Source organism: Somniosus microcephalus, chromosome 4 (genome assembly GCF_052327205.1).
Source record: "Somniosus microcephalus isolate GS21.2 chromosome 4, FLI_Smic_1.0, whole genome shotgun sequence".
NCBI lineage: Eukaryota > Metazoa > Chordata > Chondrichthyes > Squaliformes > Somniosidae > Somniosus > Somniosus microcephalus.
In genome coordinates this window covers 266,927,256-266,944,291 of record NC_140990.1, presented here as the reverse complement: position 1 = coordinate 266,944,291, position 17,036 = coordinate 266,927,256, and the positions used below count along the sequence as shown (strand labels likewise).

Sequence of the window (17,036 nt, the reverse complement as noted above, 5' to 3'; positions counted from 1 at the left end):
GAATATTCATCAAAATTATGTAGCAGTAGCTAGAAAATCTTTCCTTTTCCTTTTCTTTTTTTTCTTGCTGTATGTTATGGTCAGTGGCCCCTATTTGTATGTCACTTACTTGTCCTAGTTTATTATCCAGAGCCTGGTCTAGTACTGCACATTTACTCAATGCACTTGGAACACACTAAACTAAAAAACAATCCTTAATGCATTCCATGAACACACCCCCATTTTGATCACAATCATTAGTTTTGTCCCACCTGCCTCTGGATTGTTTTAAGTCCATCATTATTTTAGCTTTATTTTATAAATTTCTTTGCATTGTCCACAGATCTTTTATTTCTTTTTCAAAATTTTGTGATGTATAATGCGCACCCAAAAAATTGTTCGAGCCCTTATTTTTCCATTCAGTCCAGAGAAACTTTTGTTTGTCTGAACACTTCTAATACTGTAATTGTGCCTTTCATTTGTAATGTCACCTTTTTTTTACTTCCTCAATTTCTCCTGAAAATGTTACAGCCAGGAATGTTTAGTTTGCGGTCTGGTCCTGGCTAAGGTCAAGTTTATGTCAAAGGCAATAGGTTGTGCCTCCCCATAGTAAACGTGGTTTCTTGCTCCCTGTTGTTATTCCTAATGTTATGTGTATTTGTACGTAGACACTAATCCTGATTTTTTTGGTTATCCTTGGTGACCACCAATGTTCTCTAATTTATTTTTGTACTGAGTGGGTCAGGAACGCCTTTGAGCATGACCTTTTCGTCCGTGAGCAAATTTTAAAACAACGACAGCAACCACTTAAAAGCATATATACACTAATGCCATATTGCCACCCCACCCTCTCAAATCATGAGACAATCAGACAAGGTTCTATACAAGTTTAACATAACTTCTCTGCTTTTGAATTCTATTCCTCTAGAAATGAAACCCAGTGCTTTATTTGCACTTTTATGGCTTTTTTTAACCTGTGTTGCTACTTTTAATGATTTGTGAATCTATACCCCTAGATCCCTTTGCACCTCTACTCCATTTAGACTCTTATTTTCCAAGGAGCCTTATTCCTCCTACCAAAATGCACCACCTCACACTTATCTATATTGAAATTCATTTGTCATTTACATGCCTATTCTGCAAATGTGTTTATGGTAGAATTAATTAAAAGCTTTTAGTTTGTCACATGCAAACTCTATTTAAAAAAAAAAAAAAAAAAAATTACTTGTCAGAAATGTCTGGGGTATAAAAGAACTGCATAATAATGCATTAACACTTCAGAAACGTCACTCAGTTACACGGTTATGCATCGACAAACAATCCAGAAGCCCAAGGTGAGCTGAAAGAGGCATATCTATTCGTGCAATTTGTATTAATTTTAAAGTTTTCAGCGTATTAGCCCATCCCTCATGTCACTATAGCAATGGTTGCAGGAGCAGCGGCTTTCCTATGGCACTGACGTGCTGTACATCCACATATGTGATTCGAATATTAATCTCAATGCAACCAGACAACCAACAAATATAAAGTGCTGTGTAGTTCTTCAGTTCACAGTATTAAAAAGAATTGAACAAAAACAGGTATCCGTATTTCCAACTTCAATCACTTCCGTTATTAAACGTTGTCTTCTTGAACCAGCACATCCCCCATGTAACATGTCAGAAATGCAGCACTTATTCACAAGTGCAGAAGAACAGATACACAATTTGCGTCACCGAATGAAAAACAAAAAACAGGAAAAGCTATGATTTAACAGAAATAAATAGTCATCTTTCTTCCTGGACAGGAGAACCAATCAGACTGACTTGGAAATGTTTACTAATATGTTGACATAAAGATGTTAATTTATGAATTTTGCTTTTAATGTTTTTCACTCGGACATTCTCCACACTATTAATCGCTGCTCTTATCACGAAAAGTATTGAATTATTTTAGGTACTTCGCAATTAAATAATGGGAAACAAACTTCATTGTACTCTCAATTTTTAATCCCTATTTCAAACATTTATACCAAATCGAAATTGTTCTTTACTAGTCTAATGAAGTATTTTCTGTGTCTTTCTCAAATAAACAAATAGTAGTTTCTTCTAAAGTAGCTTCCTGCAATTTTTATACATCATTACATAACCCTTATTTCTATTAACACTCCACTAAACTTTTAAGAGGAAATCTATATTTACATTATTCCTGGGACTTGTTAGGACTATAGAACGACGGACAAAATAAAATGGTTTGTGTTTTTCCCCCTTTTTGGTTCTCTTTCTAAATGTCTTACTTTTTATTGACTTTTTAAAAAAGTATTAATATGTAACTCCTACAAATCCTCCCCTACCCTTCCCCTCCTCAACAGCATGGTTGCATGTTTGTGTAAAGCTACTCGCTTCCATCGATCGTTTAAAATCAAATATTGAGAAATTTCAATTTTAAAATGTTTTAAGCATTTCAGACCCTCTTTAAAAGCATTTGAACTCCAAAACATGGTTGAAACTTGTTCAGATGAGGGGAAAATTGTTTTTTCCCCCTGTTTCTTCCAAAATCATATTCTAAACTTACGGGGGGGCGGTGGTTAAGTGTTTTGAACACATTTTTTGTGAAAAGTTCATTAAAAATCTTTAAATTCTTTCAAGTCTCGTTGCAGCTTTGACAGAAGAAGTTGTTCCAAGTTTCTCTTTCTCTCTTCAATGCTGTCATTAAACATACAACAAAAAAATAAATTAAATAAACTTCAATTCCAAATGGAGCTCAAATAAGAAAGTGAATTAAGTGGTTAAACTTCCTAAGAAGGCCATCTGTCCCCAGCCTTGGCGATGAGTTGGGATCAATTTTGAAGAAGTTGTTTCCTCTTTCTCTGCTGCCGTGCCCTTCGCGTCTCTCAGACTGTGGGGCACAAACTTTTCCCCCTCTCACAACATGATTTAATTAACCCTGATAGACAGTTTCAAAAAGGTGACAACACCTGGCAAAATTGAACTGGAACTTACCGCGAGACATTAAACATCACTTTCCCGTATTTTTTTCCGGCTTTAAGCCGTGTTCTAATTTTTTTTTTTTTTAATTCTCATTTTTTGTTTCCCCAGGGGCCTAAAATGTGTTTTCTTTAGACTCCTTTCAGCAGCCATTGTACATCTGCTGCACCTCCACCTGTGTTGTTCCAAAGAGCAGCCACTGCGCCGTCTCCGGGGACGGACTACATGTGTCTGGACCCTCACCCTCTCTGCCCCTCTCCCTCTGTCATTCGCTCTCTATATCTCTCTCTCTTCCCCCAGTCTCTCTCTCTCTCTCTCCCCCCTACTCTCGCCCTCTCTCCTTCCCCCAGCCTCTTGCACTCTGTCTCTCCCCCTCCCCCAGTCTCTTGCACTCTCTCTCCCCCTCCCCCAGTCTCTCGCACTCTCTCTCTCTCTCTCTCTCCCTCCCCCAGTCTCTCGCACTCTCTCTCCCTCCCCCAGTCTCTCGCCCTCTCCCTCTCCCCCCCCCCCCCCCCCCCGTCTCTCGCCCTCTCTCTCCCCCCTGCCCCCCCCCCCCAACAGTGTCTCTACCTCTCTCCCTTTCTCCTTTCGACCCTCGATCTCCCCCACCCCCGTACTGGCCACCAACAGATTCCCCTGACCGCCGAAAGCGTAGCCCAACTGGATACTGCGCACGCGCGGCTCCGGTATACTTTGGGCAGGCACAGAAGGCTGCAAAGACAAATAATCACGGTGTGGGGGATTTTCTTGCTGTCCAGCTGAAAGGTCAAAGTTCAAGAGAGTAAACCAAGCCCCTCCCAGCGTTACACAGCAACCCATTGCGAACACACTTCAAGAGCTGCAATTGTGATCGGCTCTGAGGTCGTAAGACTTGCAAACGACTCTGGTTTCCCGGGGCCATTGTGTATTAGGCCACTCCCCCGCTCCAGCTGCTGTCCAGTTCTCTGCGCGGTGTTTCAATTGAAGTGCGCGGGAGCTCAGGGATTAGTGCGCGTGTGCAGCCTCGCACTTCAGAGGGAACAGTGGTGACCACCTATATCTTCCTTATTCGTTCCTTCAATGTTCCTCTCTTCAGTTTTTCTCTCCTTCCTCTAAATGCTAGTACCTAAATTTCAACATATAGTTTCAAGAATTTGAATTTTTGATTTTAAAGATCAAGAATTGTACCTAGTCCCATAATATGTCCTCTTCATGCCCCATTTCCTAGAGAGAAAATTAGTGAAGCGGTATCATAAAAGAGATATACATCAATTAAAATGTTTTATTGGGGAATCAATTCTGATTTATCAGTGCAGGTACATGCAGAAAACTAAAGACTTCAGTATGCAGAAGGCCAATAACTAACCAGTGTCCTGATGAGACATTTATATATACAAATCTTTTGTAGAGCATCTGTGAATCTGAGACTCTCTACCAATATATGTGATAGTTATGACTAACTTTAAGCAGTTATTTTTGTGTCCATCTTACATAAGGAAGTTGAACCCAGTGCTTTGTGTCTGAAAGTCCTGGCATACAATTCTGTGTTTTCTATCCTATGGTTGCGGAAAACATGGAAGCAAATGAGCTGCATCTACATTCAACCTGATCCCTTGGGTTTGGGTATCAAACTTTCCAATTGGAACGCACTTTGCACAGCACAGTAGATCTAACTTACAACATCACGGAGTCTGTGTTTCTGTGGAGGTCAGATGGAACATACCAGCATAAAACCGGATCTGTAAAATCATGAAGCCTGTCCAATGGATCACCCTTTTATAGCCAACCTATACAGAAGGAACAAGTCAAAAGTAGTTCCTCATATTGATGGTTAGAATTGCCTCCCGAGATGCACACCACCATTAGCCAATATACCCAAACCCACCCATTCAATACCAGAGCCTTCAGGACTCATGCACAAAGTAGACATTTTAGAAATTACATATATTCTTTCATTATTCCTTTCAGCTTGGAAAATTCAAAATTCCAGCTAAGAAATTAGGCAAGCTACTTGCTCAAAAGTTAGGCAGACCACCTGTTTCCAAGTCTCTTCCAGTAATACTTCATAATTATCCAGTACAAGATCCGTGCATGACTTATCTCCTTTGTCTATTTTTTCTTCACACTCCCAGTAGGCAAGCATCTAGTCTTCACTTGGTTATCTTCTGAGCTCTTCTGGGGACTCAAGCCTATAATTAATTTATATGTAATTGTTTGCAAATTAATAACATTTTGATCCAATGGATTCAAGTCATCTGAAGTTCTTGATGTGGAAAATTGGCATTTTGATGTTTAATACCAGCTGAAGGATGAATTGCAAGACTTGGTTGCATCTATACCTCATTTGGCAAGGAAACAAAGCAATACTCAGATCTGATCCTAAACACTGACCTAAGACAACATTTTCATCCATTGGGTCAGAAACCTGAAGTAGATTATTATTTGCACTTTGTATGCATGTGATGGGCTTTCTGTTGCTATGCAGACAAATGAAAAGTGGCTGAAAGCAGAAAAGTAAAGCATATTTAGCATGTTTTGATGCAAATATGTCAATCTATCTGTGACGATGAAGGCCCTGGAGCACTGCAGTGCTTGAAGTTTAATATTGATTTAGATATTATCTCCATATTTTGATTGAAGATCCAATAAAAACATTCACAGAAGAGTAGTACATGTTGATTGAGGCAAGAAACTGAGAAAAAGCAGAATGCAGTTGGGATGTGATTCAAATTTTACAAATGTTAGTGTCTGCAGATTATCTTGTTTTATGGAAGGTTGTTGGTGAATAGAGAGGTTTTGGATGATAATGTATTGCTTTGAAGGAAACAACCCCCCTTCCCCCAATAAAGAATGTTCTTCAAGGTCAATAACTGTAGCAATGGGTAGTTTTATACCTTTTTCTTTTTGGAATATTTGCAAGCTGTAGTACAGAGGAAAGGATGGTGTGGATTATGTATTAAATGCGAATTTGCTTGCGATGTTACAGCAGGATAAAGATGTTAGTGTTTGGGTGGACAGAACACACAAGCCATCAGTAGTGTCCAAAAACCAGTTAGGAAGGTGAGCAGAATTTTGGGATGTACAGCTTAGAGGTATAACCTATAATTCGAGGCCATTCTGAAATAATATATGTTTTTGTTAAGACCGCACGGAGTTTTGTTTTCAGTTCTGTTCTGCGTATTTTAGAAAAAATATTAAGCTGTTGAAAGCAGGGCTTTAAGAACAGAGCTATGATGAGAGCTTAGCTATCATGGGTCTTTTTTCTCTTTGAAAAGCAAAGTGATGGGTGATTTGATAGACGTATTTAAGGTTGAGTGATGTGAAGAATGCAAATTCAGGTAAGTTTTTCTGCCCAGTACAAAATTCAAGAGCAGGGAGCCTTAGGGTAGAATTTTAACTACCAAGGATGGGTGGATTGGGGCAGGTGAGAAGGTTAAAATGCTCAACCTCCCTCCAAACCACCCACGGAGGCGAGTTGGGGGTGGGGGGGGCGGGCGGAGGTGGATAGACAACCAACCCACTCACAGGAGGCAGGTCGGTCACTAAAATCTTTTAAGGAGGCTGCATTAAGGTACCTCCATTTTAATTGAATTTTTATTTTTAATGCATGGAGGCCGGGATTCCCAGGCCTCTGGAATCCCGGCAGGTAAAAGGAGGCGAGAAGGGCCGAATCCATGAGGTAAGTGACTTTATTGAACTGCTCATGGGCCAGGAAGAGCAAGCGTGTTCCCCCGCCCACCCCCCCCCCCCCCCCCCCCCCCCCCCCCCCCCCCAGACCCAACAAGCTTATCTCCACATGATCGGACACTCGCAATCAGCCAATGCCCCCCCCCCCCCTCCCCAATCATAGAAACATAGAAGATAGGAGCAGGATTAGGCCATTCGGCCCCTCGAGCCTGCTCCGCCATTCAATGCGATCATGGCTGATCATCCAAATTCAGTACCCTGTCCCTGCTTTCTCCCCATATCCCTTGATCCCTTTAGCCTTAAGAAATATATCTAACTCCTTCTTGAATATATTTAATGAATTGGCCTCCACTGCCTTTTGTGGTAGAGAATTCCACAGGTTCACCACTCTCTGGGTGAAGAAATTCCTCTTTATCTTAGTCCTAAATGACTTACCCCTTATCCTTAGACTGTGACCCCTGGTTCTGGACTCCCCCCACCATCGGGAACATCCTTCCTTCATCTAGTCTGTCTAGTCCTGTTAGAATTTTATAAGTTTCAATGAGATCCCCTCTCATTCTTCTAAACTCTAGCGAATATAAGCCTAATTGACCCAATCTCTCTTCATACATCATTCCTGCCATCCCAGGTATTAGTCTGGTGAATCTTCGCTGCACTCCCTCCATGGCAAGAACATCCTCAGATAAGGCGACCAAAACTGCACACAATACACAAGGTGTGGTCTCACCAAGGCCCTGTACAACTGCAGCAAGACATTCTTGCTCCTGTACTCGAATCGTCGCGCTATGAAGGCCAACATACCATTTGCCTTCTTAACCGCCTGCTGCACCTGCATGTTTACCTTCAGCGACTGGTGCACAAGGACACCAGGTCTCGTTGCACTTCTCCTTTTCCCAATCTATTGCCGTTCAGATGATAATCTGTCTTCCGTTTTGCCACCAAAGTGGGTAACCTCGCATTTATCCACATTGGGCAGATGCATGGCAGATGCAGTATAATCACCCAACCTGTCCAAATCATACTGGAGTTTCTCTGCATCCTCCTCACAGCACACACGCCCACCCAGCTTTGTGTCGTCTGCAAACTTGGAGATATTACATCTAGTTCCCTTGTCTAGATCATTAATATATATTGTGAATAGCTGGGGTCATAGCACCGATCCCTGCGATACCCCACTAGTCACTGCCTGCCACTCGGAAAAAGACCCGTTTATTCCAACTCTTTGCTTCCTGTCTGCCAACCAGTTCTCTATCGAAGTCAGTACCTTACCCCCAATCCCATGTGCTTTAACTTTGCATGCTAATCTCTTATGCGGGACATTATCGAAAGCCTTCTGAAAGTCCAAATACACCACATCCACTGGTTCTCCCTTATCTATTCTACCAGTTACATCCTCAAAAAATTCCAGTCGATTAGTCAAACATGATTTACCTTTTGTAAATCTGTGTTGACTTTGTCCGATCCTGTCACTGTTTTCCAAGTGCTCTACTATTACATCTTTTATAATGGACTCTAGCATTTTCCCCACTACCGATGTCAGGCTTACCGGTCTATAATTCCCTGTTTTCTCTCTACCACATTTTTTAAATAGTGGGGTTACATTAGCTACCCTCCAATCCATGGGAACTGTTCCAGAGTCTATAGAATTTTGGAAGATGACCAGCAATGCATCTACTATTTCTAGGGCCACTTCCTTACGTACCCTCGGATGTAGATTATCAGGCCCTGGGGATTTATCGGCCTTCAATCCCGTCAATTTCCCTAACACCATTTCCCTACAAATACTGATTTCATTCAGTTCCTCCCTCTCATTAGACCTTATGTTCCCCGACATCTCTGGGAGGTTATTTGTGTCCTCCTTTGTGAAGACAGAACCAAAGTATGTATTTAATTGGTCGGCCATTTCTTTGTTCTCCATTATAAATTCCCCTGATTCTGATTGCAAGGGACCTACGCTTGACTTTACCAATCCTTTTCTCTTCAGATATCTATACAAGCTTTTACAGTCAGTTTTTATGTTCCCTGCAAGCTTACTCTCATACTCTATTTCCCCCCTCTTAATTAATCCCTTTGTCCTCCTTTGCTGAATCCTAAACTGCTCCCAATCCTCAAGTTTCCTGCTTTTTCTGGCCAATTTATATGTCCTCTCCTTGGATTTTATGCTATCCCTAATTTCCCTTGTTAGCCACGGTTGAGTCACCTTTTTTGTTTTATTTTTATGCCAAACAGGGATGAACAAATTCTGTAGTTCATCCATGCGATCTTTAAATATTTGCCATTGCCTATCCACCTTTAACCCTTTAAGTAACATTCCCCAATTCATCCTAGCCAACTCGCGCCTCAGACCATCGTAGTTTCCTTTATTTAAATTCAGGACCCTAGTCTCGGAGTCAACTACTTCACTCTTCATCTTGATCGCTCCTCCCCAAGGGGCCTCGCACAACAAGATTGCTAATTAATCCTTTCTCATTACATAATACCCAGTCTAAGATGGCCTGATCTCTAGTTGGTTCCTCGACATATTGGTCCAGGAAACCATCCCATATACACTCTAGGAATTCCTCCTCCACAGTATTGTTACTAATTTGGTTAGCCCAGTCTATATGTGGATTAAAGTCACCCATGATGACTGCTGTGCCCTTATTGTACGCGTCTCTAATTTCCCGTTTAATGCCATCCCCAACCTCAGCATCACTGGGGGTCTGTATACAACTCCCACTAACGTTTTCTGCCCCTTTGTTTTTCTCACCTCTACCCATACAGATTCCACGCCATCAGAGCTAATATCTTTCCTTACTATTGTGTTAATCTCTTTAACCAGCAATGCTACCCCTCCTCCTTTTCGCCTGTCCTTCCTGAATATTGAGTACCCTTGGATGTTGAATTCCCAGCCTTGGTCACCCTGGAGCCAGGTCTCCGTTATCCCAATTATATCATATCCATTTACACCTGTTTGCGCAGCTAATTCATCCACCTTATTACAGATGCTCCTCGCATTAAGACACAAAGCCTTCAGGCTTGTTTTTTTAACACTCTTCGTTCTTTTAGAATTATTATTTACTGTAGCCCTGTTTGATTTACACCCTTGATTTCTCTGCCTTCCACTTTTGCTTTTCTCCTTCCTGTCTTTTGTTTCTATCCTTGCTTCCCTTTCCTCTGTCTCCCTGCACAGGTTCCCAAACCCCTGCCATTTTAGTTTAAACCCTCCCCAACAGCACTAGCAAACACTCCCCCTAGGACATCGGTCCCGGTCCTGCCCAGGTGCAAACCGTCCAGTTTGTACTGGTCCCACCGCCCCCAGAACCGGTTCCAATGTCCCAAGAATTTGAATCCCTCCCCCTTGCATCATTCCCATCACCCATCCCCCGCCCACTCCACCGCGATGCCGGACTTGCCTGACAACCGTTCCCTGACTCATTTCCAGCTCGACAGACAGCCAGCTTGTTAATCTGGCTCTCTGTCAGGCGGAAAGCTGTTCAAAAAATTTGAAAGAAGTCTTGCTGTTAAATTCAGCAAGATGTGTAGGAAACCCTTGCTTCCAGATTTTCCGTCTGAAATTCCTCCCCCCTGTGCAGCCAGTAAGACTTGAATTATATTATGGATCACACCTGCCCACCATGAGAGAGCAGTGTGCTTGTGGTATGGCGCGCTCCTTCCCTAACAAGCTACTTTTTTAACATTAGGAAAGTGCAGACAGAACTTCTCAGCATAAACTTAGTATTGAAAATGCTTATTGTTAACGAGTGTCAGCTCGACTCAGTGGTAGCATGCTCAATGCAAGCCCCACATAACCTAGGCTGATACTTAAATGCAGTACTGAGGGAGTGCTGCCTTGTTGGGGGTGCTATCTTTCAGATGAGATGTTGATTTGGGGCCTTGTCTATCTGTTCAGATGGACATCAAAGCTTTCAAGAAGCACATGGGGAGTTCTCCCAGTGTTCAGGCCAACAGTTGTCCCTGAACCAACACCAAAAAACTAAGTAATTAGTCATTATCTCATTGATGTTTGTGGGACCTTGCTGTGCACAAATTTGCTGCTGCGAATGCCTACATAACAACGGGGACTACACTTCAGAAGTAATTCATTGGTTGTAAAGCACTTTTGGATGTCCTAAAAGGTGCTGTATAAATGCAAGTTCTTTCTTTTTCTTCAATCTTTGCACTTTTACTAGGCACTGATTGAACTTGAGTGCAAACAGATGTATTTTGACATGGCTCTGTTAACTCTTTCTGTCGCTCTGAGACATAACACAATTCCTTCTTAGTGACACTACTTTGACATAGTGTTCCTCTTTTTATCCCCAGTAACATTATCCTCCATGACCTTCTAGATATTGGTTTAGTGTAAATTAATTTTGTACCCTTTAGGTTTATTTAAAAACCTGTATAAAACTGAGATTTTTTATTTATAGAATCATTAATCATGTTATAGCATGTTTCTTTTTTTGAACAAAAGTAATTTTTAATAAAGCGGGAGAAAATAACTTTCACCATTAAGATGTATTTAACTTGCAAAATGTTATAGAAAGTATTCTATTTGGAACAAAAGAACGAAAAATTAATCAGATACAGCTACTACAACGGTATGGGAAAGGGAAGTTCTGCGGTTTGAGGATTTAAGTCTCTTATAGAGGCAGTCGCTCCTAATGATTTTGCTTGTAACACTACTCAATTTCTAAATGATTTATGGAGGATTACTTAATCCAAAAAATGAGGAATACTGTATTAAAAAGTGAATAATCAATTTAGCTGTGATGTTCATGAGCTTTAATTTAGCACAATTTGTTATTAAAAAAAAATTGCAGTTTAGACTAATTTAAAATCTTGAATAAAAATTATTTCAGGGTATGCAGTGGTGCCATTTAAAAAATGAGGAAATAATGCCAAAAATAAAGGCAATGGAAGGACGGCGAGGTCGCCCACCAAACCCAGAAAAGCAACGTGCTAGAGATGAATCCAAAATGAGACGTCGCAAAGGCAGGCCACCAAATATTGCAAGGCCAGACTACCAAAAAAACAGTGATGCAAAACTGTTACGAAAATTGGAAGCCCAAGGTAAGTGTATATAAATTTAATGCATTACATTTCATTATCAAGTGCAACTTACTTGATGAATTGCATTTTTTTAAATGTATATAGCCTATGCAAGGAAAGCAGCCGAATTAAAGATGATGCAGAAACTTGAAAAGCAAGCATTGGCACAGAGAGCTAAAGAGGCTAGAAAACAACAAGGTTAGTACTGAATTTTTTTTATTGGGATCGTCCCCTATTGTGTAAAAAAAAAAAATCAAATTTTTGGATTGTTTATTTAGACCAGCTGAATTTACTGGGCAAATATTCTTTCCAGCAATAATGGCAGCAGAAGAAAAACGGAAACAAAAGGAGCAGCTAAAGATGATGAGACAGCAGGTACTCTCATGTTTCATTTGCTGCTTTTAAAATCTTACCAGATTAGCTTTTTTGTGCATTTGCTTAGTATTTTTGGCCTTACATTTACATGTTCAGTCTCTCAATGCTTATTCACCCTACACACTGTTAATGAGTGCATTGTAGACAACCTACTTCCAGTCTATTAATATTACTCTTAAATTAGGGAGCATTGTTTTATTCCACTCTTTTGGTACTTCATCAGCTGTAATGGAACTTATTTAAAGTGCCCGTTTGGAGTGGAGTTTGTGTTTATGCAACTGCTGTAACTTCTGTAATGGACTGTGATTGATTTGTACAGTTGATGTATTCATCTACAAAAGCAAAATAGTGCGGATCCTGGAAATCTGAAATAAAACCAGAAAACGCTGGGAATACTCAGCAGGTCAGGCAGCATCTGTGGCGAGAGAAACAGAGTTAATGTTTCAGGTTGATGACCTTTTGTCAGAACTGGAAAAAGTTAGGGATGTAACCGATTTTAAGCAAGTGCAGGGAAAGGGGGGGATTTTGTATTCATCTGTCAGTTAAACAGTTACGTGTTTTTTTCTGGAAATAGCTTGTTTTTGGGTTTCCTAATGGTATTTCTTACATTTGTGTCTTTTCTGTATTTTTCAGTGTATATATCCATGTGTCCAGTACAAATTTTACAGATTTCGTGGTTGTTTTCAAAAGTTCTTTGTAGCTTTTCCTTGGGAATTTGAGCTGTTGCTATCAGTGCTTGTGCTTTACTTTAAGTAATAGAGCTTTGGGTATCCATTTTTTGCCATGTACCTTGGCATTATTTCAAATGTATTTTTAGTAAATCATGTGCAGCAAAGTTTGACTGCTTATGCACAAATCTCAATACTTGTTAATTTTTGTGGGACATTTATCAGTGTTGTTTTTTTTTCTGTGTGCTGTTGGCTAAATAGTACTATTAGATTGGTGGCATCCAGAAAAGGTAGATAACTTTGGAGTTAGATTTTTTATGTTACATTTTATTAACATTCACATTTATTCGATAGAAATTCAGTGATAAATCTCGGGGGCATCTGATTTTAAGCCAAAGCAGGTTATTTTATAATCTGCATAATTGAAATGAGATACTATGTTTAAAATGTCATGAACAATTTTAAAAGGGCATTGACACATTTTGGAGAAGAGATAAGGCAAAGTTTCAGGATTTTAAAAGTTATGAGTAGAGACTTACCAAATTGAACTTTTCTATGTAAGAAGTCACACAACACCAGGTTAAAGTCCAACAGCTTTATTTGAAATCACAAGCTTTCGGAGTGCTGCTCCTTCGTCAGGTGAAGTGGAGAGATGCATATAGACACAGCTTATATAGTCAGAGAATAATGCCAGATGATTACAGGTAATCTTTCTGTGGTAAACCACTGTTTGTATTCCACTGTGTACATGCCTGGACATGCCTCGGCTGACTCCTCCCACAAGTCCTAGTATAAAGGTGACTGCTCCCCAGCCCTTTGTATTTCTGGACCGGTCGACCACTCGAGGCAGACCTTCATTCTTTTGTTAATAAAAGCCTTTAGTTACTCTCTTAACTCTCAGCGCATCAATTTTATTATAAAAGACTATCAATTACTCAACAAAATTTTTATAATGGAGAAGATCCTCACACCAGCATGCCTGGACTTAGATCATCGGGAGGCGGACTCATTCACCAAGTTTACTCACTGGCTTAAGTGTTTCGAAAAATTCCTGACCGCCTCTGCAGCAATCAAATCGGACGAGGACAAACTGGATGTCCTGACCTCCAAAGTGAACCACCGAGTGTACTCGGTCATCCAAGACGCGACCTCGTACGCGGACGCTATCAAGCTCCTCAAGGACCAGTACACGCGCCCAGTGAACGAAGTGTACGCCAGGCACCTTCTGGGGAGTCGTAAACAACAACCTGGGGAATCGACCGTGGAATACCTTCAGGCACTGTCTGTGCTTGGCCGGGCCTGTGGTTGTAAAGATGTAAAGGCCGCCGTGTACACAGAGGAACTTATCCGGGACGCTTTTGCAGCGGGCCACAGATCCAATTACACCCGACAGCGACTGTTGGAGCAGAGTGACCTCGACCTCAACAAGGCCTCTGAACTCGCACTATCATTGGATGCAGCCTACCGGGGCATGGATGCCTACTCCTCTGCACCGTGGACGCCGCGGGGAATGACAGCCTGGGACACAGTAGGACCGCCTCATAGCGCCGTGCCACCCCAGCCACACCCCAGCAACGGCCCAACTACCGCAGCAGTGTCCCAAGGCCAGACAGCAGTGCCCCAAGGCCAGAAATGCTACTTCTGTGGCCAGGCAAAACACCCCAGAGCGCGCTGCCCGGCGAAAAACGCGATCTGCTCGGGCTGCGGGAAGAAGGGACACTACGCTAACGTCTGCAGGGCCAAAGCCACCCCGAACCCCAGCAGCGCCGCGTGTGGGCCATGCGGGCCGCCATCTTGGGCCTCCCCGGCCATGTGCGAACCACCGGTACAGCAGCCATTTTGGACGCCTCCAGCCACATGGGGATCATGGACGCCGCCATCTTGGACGACAGCCGGAACGCAGCAGGCCCCCAACACCGCCTCATCTGATACCCGCAGCGACACACCGACCCCTACGCTGGCATCCGTTACACTGGACCAAGCGAGACCGCACCAGCTGGCCAGTTCCACAATGGACATTAAGGTAAATGGCCACGATACAATCTGCCTTTTTGACTCTGGGAGCACGGAGAGCTTCATCCACCCCGACACGGTGCGGCGTTGCTCTCTCCCAGTCCTGCCTGCGCACCAGCGGATTTCTATGGCCTCCGAGTCCCAGTCGGCGGACATCGGCGGCTACTGCGTAGTGACACTCATAGTAGACGGGACCGTGTACGATCATTTTAAACTTCTGGTCCTGCCCGACCTCTGCGCTGCCGTCCTGCTGGGGTTAGATTTTCAGTGCCACCTTAAAAGTGTTACGATGGCGTACGGTGGACCCCTACCCCCACTCACAGTCCGCAGCCAGCAGCTCCCAAATTGCCCGCCGCGCACCAGGTGCAACCTCTCCACACTCAGAGTCACCCCCCCCCCCCCCACTGTTTGCTAACCTCACTCCCGACTGTAAGCCCATCGCCACAAAGAGCAGGCGATACAGTGCCGGGGACAGGGTTTTCATTAAAACCGAAGTGGAGCGGCTCCTGAAGGAAGGGATTATTGAGGGCAGCACCAGCCCCTGGCGAGCCCAGGTTGTGGTCGTTAAGACCGGCGAGAAGCAGCGCCTGGTCATCGACTACAGCCAGACAATAAATCGCTACACCCTGCTGGACGCCTACCCACTCCCCCGCATAGCTGATATGGTCAACCAGATCGCGCAGTACCGCGTCTTCTCGACCATTGACCTGAAATCAGCGTACCACCAGCTCCCTATCTGCCCTGAGGACCGCCAGTATACTGCCTTTGAGGCAAACGGCCGCCTCTACCACTTCCTTAGGGTTCCCTTTGGCGTCACCAACGGGGTCTCCGTCTTCCAAAGGGAGATGGACCGGATGGTAGATCAAAATGCGTTGCAGGCCACTTTCCCATATCTGGACAATGTGACCATCTGCGGCCGTGACTTGCAGGACCATGACGCAAACCTCGAAAAATTCCTCCGCACCGCCCAACTCCTGAACCTGACATATAACAAGGAGAAGTGCATATTCCGCACAAACCGCCTCGCCATCCTTGGCTGTGTTGTGGAACACGGAGTCATCGGCCCCGACCCCGACCGGATGCGTCCCCTTATGGAACTCCCACTGCCCCACTGCTTCAAGGCCCTGAAGAGGTGCCTAGGGTTTTTCTCCTATTATGCCCAGTGGGTCCCCTACTATGCGGACAAGGCCCATCCGCTGATCAAGTCCACCTCTTTTCCCTTGACGGCAGAGGCCCGCTTAGCCTTCCACCGTATCAAGGAAGACATTGCCAAAGCCACCATGCACGCAGTGGACGAATCCATCCCCTTCCAGGTGGAAAGCGACGCGTCCGACTTTGCCCTGGCCGCTACCCTCAATCAGGCGGGGAGACCCGTGACCTTTTCATGAACCCTCCAAGGCCCGGAGACCAGACACTTCCGCTGTTGAGAAGGAGGCCCAGGCGATTGTGGAGGCTGTGCGTCATTGGAGGCACTACCTGGCCGGAAAACGATTTACCCTGCTCACTGACCAGCGTTCAGTTGCTTTCATGTTTAACAACAAGCAGAGGGGCAAAATCAAAAATGACAAGATCTTGAGGTGGAGAATCGAACTCTCCACCTACAATTACGAGATCTTGTACCGGCCCGGGAAGCTCAATGAACCCCCGGATGCGCTATCGCGTGGCACCTGCGCCAGCATGCAGATCGATAGACTGCGGGCCCTCCACAATGACCTCTGCCACCCGGGGGTCACCAGGTTCTTCCACTTCATCAAGGCCCCGCAACCTGCCTTACTCTATTGAGGAGGTCAGGACCATGACCAGGAACTGCCAAGTCTGCGCTGAGTGCAAACCGCACTTTTATAGACCAGACAGGGCCCACCTGATAAAAGCCACTCGCCCCTTCGAGCGTTGATTTTAAAGGGCCTCTCCCCTCCTCCGACCGCAATGTGTACTTCCTCAATATTATTGATGAGTACTCCCGTTTCCCGTTCGCCATCCCCTGCCCGGACATGACCAGTGCCACGGTCATTAAATGTCTGAACGACCTCTTCACCCTGTTCGGTTTCCCCAGCTATATCCATAGCGACCGGGGCTCATCGTTTATGAGCGACGAACTCCGTCAGTACCTGCTAACTAGGGGTATTGCCACAAGCAGGACCACCAGTTACAACCCCCGGGGGAACGGACAGGTGGAAAGAGAAAATGCGACAGTTTGGAAGGCCGCCCTGCTAGCCTTAAAGTCTAGGGGCCTTCCAACCTCCCGCTGGCAGGATGTGCTCCCCGATGCGCGCCACTCTATTCGGTCACTGCTCTGCACTGCCACTAACGCCACCCCTCATGAGAAAATGTTTGT

The 17,036-nt window shown here is 43.9% G+C and overlaps 1 protein-coding gene across 22 annotated transcripts in view; it reads left to right on the top strand.

Moving 5' to 3' along the window:
- The window catches only part of baz2ba (bromodomain adjacent to zinc finger domain, 2Ba), a 367,748-nt gene that overhangs the window by 236,605 nt on the left and 114,107 nt on the right, over window positions 1–17,036 (top strand). For all 22 annotated transcript variants that reach the window (XR_015078191.1, XM_085986373.1, XM_085986365.1 and 19 more), the window contains 3 exons: window positions 11,456–11,666; window positions 11,751–11,843; window positions 11,959–12,020. Coding sequence is in view for 21 of the 22 variants with exons in the window: in XM_085986373.1 (XP_085842499.1) it covers window positions 11,456–11,666; window positions 11,751–11,843; window positions 11,959–12,020 (366 nt within the window). In the remaining variant the exon portion in view is untranslated. The remainder of the gene's footprint in view (window positions 1–11,455; window positions 11,667–11,750; window positions 11,844–11,958; window positions 12,021–17,036) is intronic.